The sequence below is a fragment of the Rhodnius prolixus genome, unplaced genomic scaffold, assembly GCF_049639745.1.
Source record: "Rhodnius prolixus isolate KJV_2025 unplaced genomic scaffold, Rpr scaffold_10, whole genome shotgun sequence".
Classification (NCBI taxonomy): Eukaryota; Metazoa; Arthropoda; class Insecta; order Hemiptera; family Reduviidae; genus Rhodnius; species Rhodnius prolixus.
In genome coordinates this window covers 13,003,236-13,023,191 of record NW_027411615.1, presented here as the reverse complement: position 1 = coordinate 13,023,191, position 19,956 = coordinate 13,003,236, and the positions used below count along the sequence as shown (strand labels likewise).

The 19,956-nt window shown below is 28.6% G+C and overlaps 1 protein-coding gene across 7 annotated transcripts in view; it reads left to right on the top strand.

The window, feature by feature from the left end:
- LOC141456878 (uncharacterized) overlaps positions 1 to 19,956 on the top strand; it is an 85,962-nt gene that overhangs the window by 28,252 nt on the left and 37,754 nt on the right. For 5 of the 7 annotated variants that reach the window (XM_074133223.1, XM_074133225.1, XM_074133224.1 and 2 more), the window contains 3 exons: positions 10,723 to 10,788; positions 14,328 to 17,753; positions 19,678 to 19,758. In XM_074133223.1, coding sequence (XP_073989324.1) covers positions 10,723 to 10,788; positions 14,328 to 17,753; positions 19,678 to 19,758 — 3,573 coding nt within the window. Of the gene's footprint in view, positions 1 to 5,348; positions 5,628 to 10,722; positions 10,789 to 14,327; positions 17,754 to 19,677; positions 19,759 to 19,956 lie in introns of those variants that run through there. The other 2 variants (XM_074133229.1, XM_074133227.1) reach the window with 2 other exon arrangements.

Below are 19,956 nucleotides of genomic sequence, written 5' to 3'. Positions count from 1 at the left end.
GGGCTAGGTTTTCCGGGTTCACAATATGTCCTTTTCCTTACGATGTTTTTGTAGGTAATCTACTTTTCATCCCCAGTTATCATCCGGTTCAAGAAGAGCTCGATTTTGACCTCGAACTACGGATTTAACCCCAATAGACTATTTTCAGAGGGGATATCTAAAAAATAAAGTGTACAGTAACCTTAATCCCTTGGCTTCAATCGAAGATCTGGAATATCGAATAGATCTAGCCTGCGTAGATCTGGTTTGTTCCATTTGAAAAAAAACTTAGATACTGTATCTGGGGAAATTGGGGTTTAAAAAATGGGTCAATTACTGAAAAAAACTAGATTTGATTAAATACGTGTTTTCTATTTTTTTGAAATTTCCCGCCGTTTAAAAAAAAAGTGGGTGGAACACATAACTCTGGTCACCCTGTTCATAAGTCTATTGAGTCGCCAACTAGGTTAAATGTGAGTGTAAGTATAGTAAGTGGTAAACTTGGTTAAATGTGAGAGTAAGGTGGTCCTATCTAAGTATATAGTGAGAGGTAAACATGGTTAAATGTGAGTGTAAGGTGGTCCTATCTAAGTATAGTGAGTGGTAAACATGGTTAAATGTGAGTGTAAGGTGGTCCTATCTAAGTATAGTGTGTGGTAAACATGGTTAAATGTGAGAGTTAAGGTGGTCCTATGTAAGTCTTGAAAGTCACCAACATGGTATAGATGCGACACCAGACTGGTAGAATGAAGGTGCCAAGTTTAGGAAAAGTGATAATATTGATAGAGAAGAGGCACCAGCTAGGCGGAATAAAGATGCATTGGTCCGATTCTGGTTTAACCGTTGGCAATGTTTGGTTTTAAAAATTTATTCTCTCATATTTTGATTAAATTAAAAAATTTAGTCGTCCAAAGTGATTAAAACTAAATTTGGAATTTAATTCAATCAATTAAAATTTTGATTATTTAATTTTAATCTTAATTTTTAGTTATGATTAAAAATTTTAATTGATTAAATTCCGATTAAATTAAAAGTGAATTTAATTTTAATCAACTAATTTTGGCCGATTAAATTTTTTAATTTTAATCAGATTAAAATTAAATTTCGGTTTAATTCAATTGTTTTTTAATTGATTAAATTTTTGCCCAACTCTGGTTGCTACAATATTAAATATATATCTAAAAAGCCAATTCAGAACAAGTTTACTGGTTTTTTTTTAAAAAAAGTATTGCTTACTGATTTATTCCAGAAATTAGTTTTAGTGTTATTAATTAGAAAAAAGAATCTATCGAACAAGTATTTTGAATTTGCTAGGGTTTAGAAATGACACTAAACTAATTGCTTTAAACTGAAAAACGCTTATTGTTCTTAAATTAAACATTAAAAATATTGAATTGATTGGTGTTTCATGATTTTAAGTTTTAAAGTCTTTAAAATTTTTTCGGATTAGTCAACTTTGTTGACTCTAAAATGTAGTCAGTATGAGAATTGCCATTCTGAAGAAGATATTAAATGTTTAATTTGTAAAAACTAATAATTCGTTTATTAGAAAAGTTTGGTCGTAAAACATATTATTTTACCTTGATTTCTAAGCGAATTTCGTTTCAATAATTATTTTTTTTTAACGCATAACTTCCTTCAAAAAATTAGTAGAAACATTTTTTATAAAAATGACAAGGGTTAACAGAATAGTTAAAATTGTGAAAAATAAAGTACGGAATTATTCCTAGCTACAAGAGAGGAGAACAAATTTAAATACCTATTACAGAAAATTTCTAAAATCAGGTGAATAAAAATGAAGTACAAGAAGATAGAAAAGTGAGGAAAAACATAAACACTTGTACTAAAAAGTAAGAAACTTTGGAAAATATTCCTAAAAAAAATGTAGGTAAAATGGCCATACAATTAGAAACTGCAAAGAAATAAAAATTTTAAAACTATAATAAGACTAAGTTAAAATAATTATTGCTTTATTATTCACCCTTTACTAATTATTGTATATTTACTAAGTATATTGTTAAGGATTGTATGTAAAATTACAAAATGACCTAGTCAGAAATCTACAATTAATTGCGCCTTAGAGCAAAATAAAATTATCGAGAGCATGTTTTTTAAATAAGATCTTTAATTACGCTTATGTAAGTAACTAAGACAAATTTAAAACAATTAAGAAACCTTGATTATACTCGCTAGTAAATTTTATTTTAACTGTAGCAAACGTAAATGTAATTGGAAACGTTATTTTTTATTGTAATTGTAATTATATGTATAATTTTTACTTTCACTTATTTGATATAAGATATACATTAGAAAGATCGAACCTATTCCACTGGAAATTTGATAATTATTCCCTTATAAATTGTGGATATGACACGCAGGCCATAAGAACAGCTTGTGGTATAATGGACACGCAGGCCATGAGAACAGCTTGTGGTGTATTGGTTTATTTTGTTTGCTAAATAAATTATAGGTATGTTTTGCTAATTTAGCAGTTTCTCTGTTTATTTTAATTCTTAGTTCAGTGCCACTGAAAAATTAACTTCTATTGTATATATTTATTGTAATTATAAACGGCATGATCTTTGTTGAATTAAATCTTAAAAAATAATTTATCAATTAAAAAGTGCTTCAATGATTGAGTGATAGATATTGAAAAAGTTGGCAACGTTTTAAAGAGTTTTTGCTTTAAATAAATATTGTACAAACGTTGTCACATATTGTTATTGTTTGCTTCTTTTTTTTTAGTAGCTGTACTATCATAGTTATCGATAATATTAAAACGGGTATAGTTTCATTTTTATTGTTATTATTATTATTATTATAAATACTGACTAACTATGGGTAAGGTTTAATTATTATTTATTGATTTATTATAAACTTAACTTATAGATAATCAAATTTCTTTAAGAAGTCATCCTAAAGCAAGCTGGCATTTACTGAGTTGGCTTTTGTAGTAAAAGGTTACTGAAATATGTTGCCGTGCAATTTCGATCTAAGCATTATTTGAAAAAAATTCTCTCACCACTTTTTATGCACTTTCACTTTTGCTTATAGCTTGTTAATAACTGCATCCTTTTTTATTTGTTTTTATTTTTATGGTTAATATTTCTAGTTTAACTAAAGATGTTTAAGGTAAATTTAAATGTTTAAACATATTGTGATACCAATAATATTTTGGCATTATTTTCATAAATGAAAGCTTATTTTGTTTATAAAGGCTTTAGAACCACCTAATGGATTAACCTAATTGTTGTTTACAACATTTTTGCTATTTGTTGCTCTTTGCAAGAGAGAAAGTATTTAGAATGATCTTCCATTTTGAGTTTTCATTAGAAATAATATAGTGTTAAAAAATTGCACTTTTCTGGGAACGTGTCCTCCGTAATTCAAAAAAGTAAAAATAGCAAAAAATTTTAAAATAAATTAGATATTTCGCCACTAAAGAAAAGCACAATATTTCCCGAAGTCGAATGGAAGTATATTTAGATCGACTCGGTATCTTTTTTTTAGTTATTTGAGATTTTTTTTTTCGAAAATGATTCCTTCAATTTTGTTTATACTGGACCATCTAAAAAACGGTCTCATGTTGTAGTTTTGACATTAACTTTTTTAAGCATATTGTGGATTGCATTCACGGCTTGACAATAGGCAAGTTTCAGAACATATTTATACAATTTTTTCCGTTAGCAACATATTTAAAAAAATATAATAAAATAGTACAACCTCCCCAAGCATGTTTACTTATAGAGGATACCTTCAGGTATCAGTTACTTGTATGATTATAGTTAAATGAAATATGAAGCTAGGAGTTTCCTTAGGCTTTACGGTTTCATTAAGCTGTAGACTTTCAATCAAAAAAATATATAAAATCCAAAGAAAACTTAATTTTGAAAAGTGACCACTATCACAAGCTTGTGAAAAAAATAATAATATATCTTTCCATTTCAACAATTTCTTACTAATATTTGAGATGCAAGACTTATTTAAAGCCTAATCATACATTAGAAATACGTACATTTTTTCTGTTTTCGCACCTTTCATTGTAATCTCATGTTTATTTTTGAACGAGTATTGAAATCTGAACTCTCCTAGTTAATGAAACAACTAGTTTTTTGATAAATAAACATTGAGGTAACGTTTGTTGTCATTTTTCTTTTTAATTGCTCTCTCTAATAATGTAATTTTCCTTTAATATTAAAATAAACAAATTGCCTACTTAATATTAAATATATTAATTTGTATTATTCAAAAAGAAATCCTTATTTTAATTGATAGTAATGTCATGAAGCAATTATTGTAGCGATAAAAATATCTTTTAAAGAAAATAGTAACGATTAAATTGAAACACTCTTCATGAAAGTTAATATTGTATCAAACATTTCACCCTTCTATTTTCGGACTGCACAGATTTTCAGGGGGAACCTACTCTCGTTTAGCCCTTCGTTTTGCGATCGTGCAGAGTTTTCTCCGCATGAGTTGAGTAAGAAAAAGTGGGTTTTTACAGATTATTTTTTTTGTGAATGATCAGTTTTAGACAAAAAAAAAAGAAAAAAGAAAAGTGGTACATTTAAATTTGATTCTTGGAATTCGAAAATAAGGATTTTGAACCAAAAATTATCCGATCTAAAGTTCAAATTACTTTTTTGAGTTTTATTTTTTTTAATTGAAAACGGCTCTAACGGTTCCCTTCAAACTTGTAATTATTTTAGGTGTCGTAACTTTTTATTATGACATAATAAAGTACTAGTATAAATTTCTATGGTAAATGAAGCTCAAATTTGTGACTATTTTTATTTTGACGAATCAAACTTTTTCTAATTTGTTTTATTCAATTATATAATAGCGGCATTTTCATTTGAATATTTAGGGGACATTTGAATGTTACTTTCACAACTTGATTTGTTTTCTAAAATGATAAATTTTAAGAAAGAAAGAAGTTTGAAGAAATAACAATTAGGACAAACACAGCTTCAATTGCACCTGTACGAATTGAAGATATTTTTATTTTTGTAATTGTAATTGTCAGGAAGGTAATTGCTGTGAGGGTCTGCCTCACAAGAGATGAAATCTGTGCAACTTAATCGTAAACTTTAATTCGTACTTTTGATTGACATCAAATATATGAATCAGCAAGGAAGAAGTATTCATTCATTTGGGAATAAAGTAATTATTTTGTAACAGAAATGTATGTCCTTGGTTAGTAAAATTGCATCAAATCTTATATTTATAAAAGATTCATTTATTTATAAGGAGTGTTTAGTTGTTTAACGCTCTGTTGCGTACAAATTGTATATTTCAAACATAGGTGTGCATTCTATAAGACACAAAAACAGTCTTATCTCTTCTTTGTATAGTGTCGGTCATCCTTGGTCTCTTATTCCTGTACATTTGTTTTTGTTTTGTTTCTGTTTGTTTCTTATGTGGATAAATTAGTAGATGTCGTAATATCTATCTCAATCTTTCATTGATCAATAATATGAAACTATTTCATTGTACTCGTTTTAATAGAGTTGGTAAACTTGGTTGTTATGGTTTGTTTAAAGTGTTAACTTGTTATAAAAACAATAAGGATGCTAGATTTATTGGGTCACCTACTCTTGCTAGAAAGCATAGATTACAAAGAGTAAAAACTAGAAGAAATAAATCAGGTAATTTCTTTAATATTAATATTTTATGTTCCAAAAAGACAAAAATTCAGGAATCCCATTATTATTGCAAAATTTTAAAAAAGGTTTTTGTTGTATAACTTACTTCACAGTTAAATCTTCAGAATCTTGGCATTCAAAATGGTATCCCAACTTAATGATCACATTTAATAGAAAGCTCCATTACTGATACAACTTAAACGGGACCCTGACAGAGGAAGTTAAGGAAATTGCAGCCTGGAGTTGAACCTCTTGAGCGAATCTGGGCAACCTTTTTTCAACCCCAAAAACTCCCCATAAACTTTGAGTTATACTTAGCCAGTGGTATTTAAACACTCAAACTCTTTGGGTACCCAATGACAGATTTTTTTTTTTTTTTTTTTTAACAGAACTTTTTCTCTCTTATAGTTTAGAAGAAGTATGAAGAGATCTTGCCAAATTTTTGAAAATGATTTTTACAGAATATTTTCCACAAGACGAAAAAATGGAAACAAGGAAGATTATATTTACTACCAATAAAGACACAATAGATCTTGAAATTCTCTATGCATTATTGTACTCTGTTGCCAAGTCTGGAAATCAAACCAAGTGGCACCACAAAAATCCTACAAAGAAGTTGCGCGCTATTAACCCCACAGATGTGTGCACAAATTTGAGTTTCCTTTGATTTTTCATTCTATAGTACTTGCATCTTCATATATAACAAAAAAAAATTGGTACACAAATTAAAAATCTAAAAAAAAACCTTTAAACCTTCTCTCAATTTTGAAATTTTTTTATGTGATTGCTAAGACCCCTTTTAACTGGTGTTAAAAAGAAAAACCCGATAGTAAAATTAAATAATACGATATGATAAATAATAATACTTTGTTGGAATCCAATTTCCGTCAACCTTGCTTTTGAACTCTTTCCTTGATTTAATGGTAACAGTGCTGAATTTCTATCCCATGTCTATTTTTAAAATTTTGAGTCATCTTTAACTTTATAATTAGAGCAGGTCCTCTACGAGGTGAATGTTCCATAATAATTCACGTCCATTTTATTCATCCTTGTCAAGCTTTTTTTTTTTGAAATCTATTTAATTCTTGCTATTTTTTTTTTAATCTTTTATTTTTTTGTGTTACTGTCTTCAATTGAAATCGTATCACTTTAAAATCTGTCTGGAAGAATTCTGTCAAAATTAGGACACTAGGAAGAACTACATATTTATGAACTTTTTTTAAAAATTTTCACGAATCAAACTTGTAATTGATTTTATTAAATTATATATGTTAATAGAGGTATATTCATTTGAATACTTCATGAACATTTGAATGTTACATTCACTACTCTAGTTGTTTTCTAAAACGATGAGTTAATGCTAGAGTTATGTTTTTGTAGAGATGAGCATGGAATTAAACAAAAACAGATTAAATTTATTAATTAAAAGTCTAATTTTTATTTCTTCATTTTCTGTTGCGTGGAAGGGGCTTTATTCTTTACAATTAGTAAGACCTGTTATATTTAAAGGAACACCAGATTTGTTGATCTAAATTCTGTTGTTTTACTCCATATAAACGGTTACAAAATTTTTTTGTTCCGAATCTATTTTTGTTTTACGGTTCTTGACGGTTTTATAATTAATTTTACTCAGTCTTTTAGAAAGAATGTCTCAAAATAATCAGTTTATTTTTGTTTATTTGAAAGTACAAATAGGTTTTTTCGTTTCTTTCTCCTCTCAGTGAAAGATATATCTTGTTCATTTTGTATTATTAATTTTTTTAAAATATTTTACGAGTTTTATTCTCGCAAAGGGTGGAGTTGTGCACAATAATTAAAAGAGCTAATGCTAAGTATCTTAATTACTCAGTTTATATACTGTTTAAGCTTTTGGCTTTTACCTCTCTTTTTTTCTGAGTTATCATGGCAAATGTTATGTTCACCAAATTTGCTATAACGATTTAATCTACCCGCTTAGCCATATCTTTAAAAAAAAAAAAAAAGTTTTCTTGCCCAAGCCGTATTGGGCACCATTTTTTCTAGAATGTGTGTTACAACTATGTCCTACATTAGTGAAATCTAATTTTAGAACTGCCATGTCATCGAATGAAGTTCTAATTTCTGAACTTGATAGCTGTGGTTTTGGTTTTAATAATGTTGATGTGAATTAGACTTTTTGGAAACTGATACTTAGCAAAGTAATTGTTTCATTGCTATTTATCACTTTAACTTTTTTATTTTTTCATTATTTTTTACATTTTGTCCTTCATACTTCGTTATACAAAAGCGTGAGGCCCAAAGCTGGAGTTTGTCTCAAGAATATGACTCTGCGGTGGCATTTTTGTTTTACATCTTTATTTTTATGAATCTAATTAAAATGGTTCAGAGCATTTGCTTCTTCAATTTATCTCTTTTCCTGAAATGAAGATGATTTTTATTTTTTTTATGTTTATTGAGCTTACTCCCTTTTATTAGTGGTTTATTAGAGATTATTAGGTAGTAATTCTTAAATGTTGTTTTTGTAAGGTACCGTTACCAAAGTAGATTAAATTAATAAAATAGAATCTAAAAAAAAAAAAATTATATATAGGTATTAACCTTCGAATTAAAAAATAACATTACAGAAACTGAGGGGCGATTCTGTAACTAATTCAATTCATACCTTATATCCTTCCACTAAGTTTACTAATTACACTGCTCTTCTCTGAAAGTTTAGTATTACATTAATATTTATTTTTTTTTTTTACATTTCAATTGTAAATTGGTTTGTAATTTACTGCGTCTACTGCCTAAAAATAATAATCGTTTTAAAAATATTTATTTATTTTATTTTTAATAAAAAACACTGTAATAATTAAATTTGTACCCACTTTTTATTTTTAGTTGGTAGGAAATATAAACCATTTTTTAACAGTGTGTATTATAACATTTAGCTAAAACTATTTGGTGCTTTTAAATTGAGTTCAGCTGCCTGACCAACGCCCTAAGCTCCAACCCATTTTTTTACTTTTCTAAAACCACCTAATTTAACGTGTTTTGCAGCGGTGTGAATACTTTTGCTGGGCTTTACTGATATCACATCTCCTCGCCCAGTTTTAGTACAAAGATCTTCACATTCCAATACTTTTTAAAAAGTGTGTGTTTACATGTTATGAGACATGTTTTACATGTATCTTTTTTAAAGAAATTAAATATTCAAATAATTCAATGTGTGAACTAATGTTAATTAAAATTCAAGCTGCATCTAGATTTGTTGTCTTACCCGTTATTTCATTTGGTGGAGCATCTAAATATATGTAACAGAATTCAATGTGTACTACTTTATTATAGCATAGACATAGTTTACTTATTTTTTCATTTCACAATAAAATAATATATAATATAACGTCTTGTTATAATTTTTCACTTTATAATTGAATGTTAAATTAAAGCTTTTTTAGTGAATATCTTTAGTTACCTCTTTAGTCTGGTTTCCATTGTTTCTTTTATTTTATGATTTTATTGTTGCTTTTTAATTTTGCTTACTTAATGCAGTCGTGTTCAGCTCCATTTTTGGCTTAAGATTCTTATTCGAAAAAAAAAAATTAGAAATATAAAATTGAAGTTACATCAGGCGTCTCTCTTCACCGTGTTGCAGTTAATATATTATTTTATCCTTTAATTCTGACCCTTTTAAAGCTCTCGAAAATATGAAATCCTGCCTCGATTTCATTCCTAAATGGTATTATACCCGATCACAAAATAAAATCATTGAACGATTATAACTTCATTGATATGTAGTTACACTTCCTAACTTTATTCTGATATCTTGATCGGTCAATTGTCTTAGGGTTATAACTTGATAGACTAAATTGAAATAGAATCTAGTTATCTGTCAGAATGACAATTTGGAGTCTTGGAGACAACTTAGAAGAACTTCTTTGATGTAATAAATGTGATAGTGTTATTTATACCTTAGAATTTAATTACAATTAGAGTGAGTAGTCAGGTGCATTATTACACTAGTAAAGTAATTGCCTATTTTTTTCTAGCGTGCTTTACGTCCAAGTACCAATTAGGTGTCGTGAACGGAGGCGAATAGCAAACATTCTTTACTGTAAACTTCTTTTATTCATAAAATAAAATCCAAGGCCTAAGACCGGGGAATCGAACCCAGTACCACAATACATATTAGCTTTACTGGTCTCGCGTCAAACCGCTCGGCTACCGTGGTACCTCATTATTACACTATTTTGAATTGGATTTTAATTCTTTAGAAATAAAATCTGGTGAGAACCCTCGCTAACACGTCATTCTTTTTCAAGGTTCTTTCATAGTAGTGTCCTTAATTGATTTTTTTCTAAATTTTAAAAAAATATTGATTCAATGTAAAGTAAAATAGAAATACAATAAATCAAAATTTAATTGTCGCATTCCCTGATGACTCTACGTGTACATACAGAGACTGACATGCACCGAGACCTTTTTCAGGGGTTTCGTTCATAAAGGTATCATTCTGGTGAAATGTCAAAATCAAAAAGCTACTCGATTACAATACCTACTCTTACTAATGTAGTAAGAGAAATTAGAAAAGATAATTAGTGAATTCATTTAGTATAGAAAACCAGATTTACTATATAGTATGATAATTTTGTGAACCGTGGGAATTACTCGGGCCAAATACTGTGAGAGCATATCTTAGCATGACAAAAGTGCAGAGAGTACCCCCAGTTATAGAGTAATAGGGATGGTTATAGGTGTGCTCACCTGGTTTACTCATGTGAAGATTCGGATAGTGATGGAGGGAGTTATTGTAGGTGTGGATGTTCCACCCGATAGTTTTTCATTATTGTACTCCCTTCCGGTCTATACTTCCGCCAAGTTACACACCTACAACCTACATATTTGTGTTTGTTCAACTAGTTACATTGAATGTCCACTCCCTGTGCAGTGCATAGAACGGTCTAACGCCAACATTTCTCATTTATAGCCAGGTACTGACCTGATAACCATTTCTATCCTTATTTAGAGTTCCTTTTATATATATATAAAATTTCAAATTTTCAAGCAAAATTAGCTATACACAAATTTTAAAAGTTTTCATTTTGTTTAACTGTTGATAATAGTTCTTCTATTTCAGCAACAAGTTCAACATCAGCTGATAAGGAACAGTCTGAACAAGTTAATCAACAAACTAATAGTAAAGGTGAGTGTTTTTTATCAATTATTTTGCACCAAATTATCTGATAACAAGCTTTTTATCTTATACTACTCTTTTGAATTAACATCTAAAAAAAAAAAAAAAAATGGAAATATTAAATAAAAATATCTAAGACAACTGTAGACTTTGGTATAATATTGTGTGTTGTGTATTACTTCAAATAATTTTTAGGTACAAATAAAACAGATATTTATGTATTTAAAATAAATATATATTTTTTTACAATGTCTAATATGATTTTTTTAAAAAGTAATAACAGTGTAACTAATATTTTTTTAAGTGATTATGATAAAATGAAATTATTTGACTATAAAATTAGTGTTAAAGCAACCAGGAAAAAAAATGCATATAACACAAAAGGGAATACGAACTTAAATAAGTTAAAAAATTTTATATAAGTAAGTACCACACATTAATTTCGTCAAATTTCTAATATTCTCAATAACAAAGCATTTTTCTTTAATAAAACAACTTAATTTACTTAAATATTACCTTATTCTATTATACCATTTTTTTGTCATAGAGCAAAAGCTTTTTTTAAAAAAAACAGTTTAAAAATGGTCGGGCTAAAATTATATTTCAACTCTGATGGCAGCTTTAACGCCAATTCATTGGTGGAATGCTACAGTTTGGTCATTTTGTTGATAATCCAGACTAGTTGTTTTTTTAAATCCGAAAATAGATATACAGAACTTGAAAACATTTTAAGTATTTACAACGGTCTTTTTGTTTTTTTTAATTAAATGGTTGTAATTTTGTTTGCTATGTTAATAAATATTGATATAAATGGAAATGATTTGAAAAAGAATAAACTTAAAGATTAGTACCCTTAGGATTCAGTAACTATAAAACTCTTGTGAAATTAGTAAATCAAGTAAATAATTTTTTATTTAAAATATGTTTAACATTCAATTTTAAGGCGTCGTAATTTACATTGGTTTCATTTTATTGTTAGTTCTGTTGCGTAAATATTTATTTGGATCTGTAAAATTAAAAACAAACTTAAATATTAAAAATTTTGTTCCATTTAGGATGTGATTATTATCGGTTCCTTCTTCTAATGTCGGGATTTCAAAGCAGTTTCTTGTGCAAATGTAGTTGATGGAGAATGAGATTAGGGCAAACTGAAACAGGCCAAAGTTAGAATTTTCATTAAAATCTAACTCTTCAATAATTTTCTAGCTAAAAATTGATTAAGGAAAGGGATTAGCTAGCTCAGTGGTTAGCGTATATTGGATTCCATCGCGGAGATCCTGGATTCGAATCCAGCTGCTGGCCCCTTAGATTTTCTCTTCCTAGGAGCTTCTTACAGCTCACTGTCCGGTGATGGACAGTGTTTTTTTGTACGAAACGATGTCCGAGGGCCGGCAGTGCACTGAAAAAAAGCCTCGAGCGCCCAATGTAATCTCAGATGTTGGCACGCTTTTGATACCCGAGATTGATTGATGCAGCGGTCACTGGATATATAATTTAGTGTCAGAATTTAGATTGGCTTTAAATAGAATTTGGATGTAATTTTTTTACAATACTAACCTCCAAAAAATGGAAAACTATATAATTTTTGTAACTTCAATTCAAATATTCTTAACTTTCTCATACTATTAAATAAAACAAAACTCATCATCAACTCCATTTTTGGACAAATAATTAATTATTCAGAATGAATCGCACACTAACCATTTTAGATCGTTTCAAAAATAGGTTGACTTTAAATATTTCAAGGCTAAATCAGTGATTGGCACATTGTCCATTTAAATGACAAAAACTATTGTGTAAAGGACTAAAGCTAAATAGTGTGAACCTTATTCCGGTGAAAATACCTGTGTAGTTTTATTTTCTATCAAAACAAATAATCATCTTGCTGAAAATGTACCATCAACAAATTGGTAAAATTTACAAATAATTTCATTTTGTTTTTACTGTTCTTTTTCTTTATATAATAATAAGGTTTAATTATCACTCACAAACTTGTCTAACTATCATAAAACTAACTATAGCTATAATAAAAATTTTTTTAATTGTTTCAAGTAATTTTATTTTTAAAGTTTGGAAAAAAGTAAACTTAGCATGAAGTAATAATCTTTTCTTCAAGGAATTTGTAAACTAATATTTTCAATAGTTTATTGATTGTGAACTGTTCAACTTAAGGTTTTTTTTTAAAAAAGGACTTCGCTCGACAATCTCATCATTGCAACAAAGTTGTAATTGTTGAACTCCTGTTCAATCTAACGTGCTCAACTATACCAACGTCAGTGTACTGTATGTCAATGTGTATGTAGCCATCATCTTTAAAGGGTAGTTCATCAGATTTGTGAAGAGACACTGACTTACATCATCTTTCGGTTTTAAATTTTAATTTTGTTTTAAGAAGTAACTAGGTAAAGTGGTTTCACGATTTTAGTTGTTCTTGTAACTATTATATTTGTTAATATTTGATCGTTTAAAAATTCTTTAGAAATCTATTTTTAAAAAAATCTTTAGAATCAACTCATGGCGGACATGAGTCATGACGTTGGCCTACTAGTTTTTGGGGCTCTCAAAATTTAGAATTTATGTAACAACTGTATGTTCCAAATTTTCCGTTTGATGCTTGAGAATGAACTCTTGATGCGTTGGTCACAAGGGCACTTGTTAAAAGTTTATTATTTCCAAAAAGAAGAGGAATGTTCTCTTTAAATTTATTTCTTTTAATTAATAAATAATATTCATCAATGAGGTGGTTAATATTGCTAGTTCATAAAGCCAAAATTAAGTAAATTATGTATTTTCTATTTTTTTTGAAATGGATATACCATGCTGAAGATGAATTTAAGGCAATAATAGATACATAATTTCAAAGATTTGATTGGCCATATAACCAATTGCGGTATATACCAATCGTCAAATTGTACGAAATCTTTAGCCGCTTGCAAATTAACGAAGCCGTATTAAGGCTCACAACCTCATTCTTTTTTTTAACTCCTATCTAAAGCCACTGCATTTATATTCATTTTAATACCAGAGACGAGAAAATGCTTATTATATGAATGGAAATATGAGAACTAAAAACAAAAACATTATTTCAAGGTTTTACTTGGGATAGTTTTTAAAATAAGAACTTTAATCCAACAATAAAAATAAAATAAATAATTGGTATTCAACGCAATTAAGTTTCCAAAATGATAAATCAAATTTACCTCTTCTTTTCTTTTTTTTTATGAACAGTTTTCTTACAGGAATTTTGTGTCTTAGTATTCTAAAAAGCTTAAACTCAATAAACTCAAATTAAATCTTAATTATGCTTCAAATGTAAGCCATTTTGCCGTTTTAATTCTCATTCACTCCCATTTTGAAAAACATATTTTAAAAGTTTTCTCATTTTTAATAATACCTATGCTGAAAGTTGAACAGATCTTTTTGAAGTATTTGTTTGAGTTGTATACTAAACCAATTTTATAAATTATAAATGTATAAAAACTAAGTATTTTTTTGATAATAAACTATTCAGTTTAATGATATTTAATGAAGGTAATAATGTTATCTAGGAGATACAGCAATAGAAGGTGCTAAGCCATCATCTAGTAAATCTAGAAGACAGCGAAGAGCAAAATTAAAGATGAAACTAAAAGAAATATTAGGATATAAAGAAACAAAAGGGCATATAATAAATATGCATCCTGATTTAGGTGATAACTGTGAAAAAGTTGGTAGATATTCTGAAGGTCCATCTTCATTAAAATCAGAAACAAATAGTGATACTTCATCCGTAATACTTTATGATAATTATCAGGAAGTTATTAACAAAGGTGGTACATTAGAAAGGGAACAGTTAAACAACAATAATATCCATAAAAATGTAAATTTTAATAAATCTATAACACCACCCAGACAATCACAACAAAGTTGTTCAATGTCAAATATATCAAACAGTAGCGGAAGTCGAGCTAGTTCTCCATTGCCGGTGATTGTACCCGTTGATGTACCAAAATCAGCCTCAATCACTATATTAAAGCATAATGTCCAAAATGCAACCATTAATCAAGTTACTGAAGAAATCACCATTCATAACAAAGAAGTAATTGTTGATGAAATGAAAGAGAAAGAATTAGGTATTAATTCTAATAAAATAACTACTTCAAACGATATAAGCTCACGAATGCAGCCAAAACATTCAACTAAAGTTCTTGAAAAAGTAAAAGTTACTGTGACATCAGCTGGTGAAGAATCGCTAGATAAAAAGCAACAAACAACCGTAATAATTCATCATCCAGACGATATTTGTGAAGAATCAGTTAAATTTCTACCACCAAATGACATCACTGAATTGACAGTTTCATTACAACCAGTTGAACAAGATAATTCATATGAATTAAGTGTCAACGATCTTCATACACCGTTAATAACACATGCTGAGGAAAAACAGTTAAGAACATTTTTACAAACCTTAAATTTAAATACACCAGAAGATATACATACTGAAGAAGTGAATATTGTATATCCTTCTTATTTATTAGAACCATCAATGTCATACTACATGCCTAAAAGGCATTTGGATGTAATATCTGAAGAGACCAGTGATTTAAGTGATGTTGACAAACCAAATAATGATGCTGTAAAACGTACCAATTGCCAGAATAAAGTGCGAGAAGATTGGGAAAATTCACTTGGAGGTATAGATACATCGTGGCGTAATGGTAAAAGTCTTGAAGAGGTTTCAGATGTATTGATTGTGTCAGATTCATTATCAGACACTGATATTTTAACAGATGATGGAAAACAGCCGATATGTGGTAAAAGAGTTCATTCAGAAAGAACTTCGCAGCCACCACAGAAAGTGGAAGAACGTAAAAAAAAGGTAACAGAAGAGGTACACATCAATAAAACTACTAAAATTCCTCCAGTGTCAATTATGAAAACAACATTGACTAGTAAACCTCCAAAAAAGCCTCCGTACGAAAAGCCAGTACCGAGTGTGGCTATAGTAAAAAATGTTATATCTAGCTATTATAATTCAAAATATATTTCAGAACCAATTACTATCAGTAATAAAAATGTGGTATCAAATGAAATAAAAATCGACACTATTCCCAGCAATAAGTCGCTTACACAAAATGATGTAGAAATTGTATATATTGATAGCAGTGATTCTGAACCATTATCTACAAAGAGTGCGAATTCCTCATTTTCAAGTATAAAAAGTCAGACGTTTGATAATGAACAAGTGTCAGCTAATGATATAAACATGATGGCTGATGATAATATAAATAATGAAACGCAAGATCTATCAATTAAAAATATTATTTCTGACATTAACCAGACAGTAAAAGATATGGCTGACAATAATTTAATAGATAAAACTTCTAATAATATGAAACAGCAGAAATCATTAGTTAGCGTGAAACCGGAGTGTGTAGTTCTAAATAGTAATACATTACCTGATAGAAGATTTTCATTTCCAATTAGTAAAAATGATGTGGAAATTCCTAAAGAAAATGATTTAGAAGATGGTGGTAATATGTTTAGCTGTAGTTCTGAGAGTTTCAGTTCCCAGAGTACAGCTAAACATTATTATCTTTCCCAAGTATTATCTTTGAAAGAACTATGTTCAAATGTAATCTTAAGTTTACCAAACGGTTTAGAAACATTGAAACAATTAGGAATTGATTACTCAGATTTAGAACAGTATTCTGGGTATATTCCCGAAGGTTCTGAATGTTCAACACTGTCAAGACATCCTATATCTGAGAAAGAACTTAAATTATTACACGAGGATACTGAAAATGAAGTTAGTGTAAGTCAAGATTTTCCGACTGTGGTTGAACCGATAGAAAGTAGTTCCAAAGATTCTGCCCATGAAGCTGACAAATCAAATGCAGATGCTTCCCATGAATCTGTAAAAGAAAATTCAGATCCATGGATTGGAGTACAACTTATATCAAATCCACAATTACTAGTTTGTTTTTCACCTTCACAATTGAATCGCAAATCTTCACCTTGTGATTTAATAGATCTACATAAAAAATTTATAGAACGAAGAGGTTATCATGAAAAATCTCCAGTACCAAAGAAATCAAGTGAATATAATAAAACTGATTCAGAAGAAGTAATTAATGACCAATTTATTGCGTTGAAAAAATATCACGCAAGTCGACAAGAGAAAATGAAATCACAGTGCAAAATCAGTGAGGAATGTCAAAAAGCAAAAATTAATCAAAACATTGTTGAACTTCAAAATGAAGCTCAACTAACTAGCAACTATAATTCCAGCAGTGAAAAAGAAGAACCAATACTAGTTTACAATGTTACACCTAGAAAAGATTCAGAAAATAAAACAAATGATAAAGGTGATGTTTGTAAAGATAATGAAGTTGGCACATCACGTTTGTTGGAACTTATCCAAAATTTAGAGCCAGAAAGTTCAATTAGTAAGAGAATTACAGATGTAGCTTATCATCGGTTGATCGTTACACCAAAAGACGTTGCGTTCAGTGAAGTTCAAATAGAATTTCCTGCAGAAGAAACTAGATCATCCGATGATACAAGTAAAAAATCTGGTGAAGTATCTGTCATCAAACAACCGGAAACAAAACCCGAAATAAATATTGATCAAGTAGATGTTAAACAGGAAAAGGTTAGACCAAAATCTTTACCACAAAGTAATGATGTATTTCGTAAGAAAATGTACGATGAGTACATGGATAAACTAGCTGCATTAGCTGAAAGAAGGCAAATGAAAATAATTCGTATATCTCCACCAATATCTAATACTTCATTGCCCACAACAATGGCTGAAATTGGCCAGATTGAAAGTGAATTTATGATTAAAGTTAAAGAAAGAATGAATAAATTAGGTTTAACTGTAGAAGATGGTGATGAAAATGATGATATACCAAAGAAGATTTCCATTAAAAAATCTCAAGATTTACCTAAACATCTGCAAGAATTAATGGAAATTACTGAAGAGTGTGGCGGTGAGTTTATCTGTGTATATTTTATTTGTTTTTTATTTAATTAAATTGAATATATTTTTTGTAATAACCATTTTTGTGAGAGTTAATTTAGTGATATTAACACAATCATTCCGTTCAGAACAATGGTGCCCTATAACTTTATACTAAAAAAAGAAGTTAATTGTTAGGCATGTTAAAAAAACAAAAAATGCATTCAAAACCGAAATGTAAACTAGATCAAATAAACGTTCAAAATCTTGTTATATTTATAATTGTAATTTTCAATAAACATTACACTACTGACATAATTTTGGATAAAAATTGTAATTGTGTTCCTTTTTTGTTAGTATTTCGTATTTTTTGATGAACAATTATTGGTAACTTTAAAAGATATGACCTTTTCCAATGTGTATACAATGAAAATATCTCTTCTTTTTCAAGAGTAATACACAACACACTTTTTTTTATAAATATATACTGGGTTGTCTAACATTATCGTTGGATGAGATTAGGAGGAAATCAGAATATCTGACTGCTAATTATACGACTAGTACAGTGGTTCTCAAGGCTTATTAGCATTTGTTTGGAAAATTAACCAAAAAATAGTTATCTTTTCAAACTATTCTACGATATTAACTACTTTCAAAGATTGTTTATTGTTCTGAGTTCAGTTGAATATTGATTTAAGTTTGATAAAAACAATAAATTATTAAGAACAGAGTAAGCTTTGCTTGTTTAGTTAATGTTGAATATTGTACATTAAGTTATTAAATATAATTTCCAGATTTGTGATTTAGAGTTCATATCCAACCGTAAAGAAACTTTAATAGATTTAGAAATAGATAAATAAATTTAGTACAGTAATAAGAAACATAAATGTTTTAAATATAACTGGTATATACAATATATATACTAGTTATTTTTAAAACATTTTTTCTTGATAATTTGATTAGGGATACTAATGGAATATTCAGTAATGGATTGATGAGTAGATTCTCGCTTAAGTTCTTTATTTTATTTATATTTTTTCATGCAAAGTGGTCCTAAGTGTTAAAGGGGCTTCATTGTTTTCCTAAAATATCTTGTGAAGAAAATTCTTCATCCGGAATTACCTCTTGTTTTTTTCTTTCTCTGACTAAATAGTTATATGAATGAAGGAAGTAAAATAAAGAAATCTCAAAATTCTCAAGTCGAATCCTTTGATGAAAACATTACTTCAATTTTTTTTTTTTTTTTGTATTACAAACAGGCAAACGACACCATTGAGAGAAAGAAAGAACAAAATAACCTGTGAAGATATGTTCCATTTACTGAAACTAACCTTCAAAGAACATATTTCTAATAAAAACAATTCGAAAATTAGTCTAAAATGAAAAAATGTCTAAATATGCTGTTTAATTTCGCGAATATATTATTAAAAAGTTTACACGTCAACCAGAAAATTTACACATTTTAATAGAATATTCAATCAATGTTAACACACATCACATTCACGTTTGTTGGATTGGTTGGTTTGTTGGTTGAACAAATTATGGATCGTACAGCTAGCTTATAAGTTATAACTAATGACTGAGAAATACTGTACTAGTAGAAAAATTATTTTAATATGATAATATTTGCTGTTAGAATAATACACATAAAAATGATATCATAGCACCTATAGTTCTATTTAGGATTTCTTTTGCTTATAAACCCTGCTGTACATTTCACAATAAGTTTTCATTGCTCAGTTTATAGTATTATTCAATAGGGCAAAATAATTGTAAAGCTGTAGTTATTTCTTTAGTTTTATGCTTGTAAATATGGCTTTTGTAGTATATTTTAAATGCTGCACGTTTTTATTTTAGCCTAATGAAAGCTTTTTTTATTTTTATTTTCTTTTAAAGCAAAAAAAAAAAAAAAAAATGCTATTTTCAGCTTTACATTGCTTGACTGCACTTTGTAGATATCATTGGTAAAGACGGGCTTTTGTTTGAGATTGATCAAGCACTTAGTCCTGAACGAAAAGGCTTTTTAACTTTAAGAGGTATGCTTTTATTTTATCTTTCTATTTTCAAAACTACAGGTAACTCCTGACCTATATTTGTGCCGAACTCACTAAATTTGTTTTAATATTTTCCACCCAAAGTAAATTAATTTCGCTTCTTTATAAGAAATTTTGGATTTAAAAATATAAGTTTAGTTAAGAATAGGGTTTTGTAACTGACCGATGTATTATTTATAG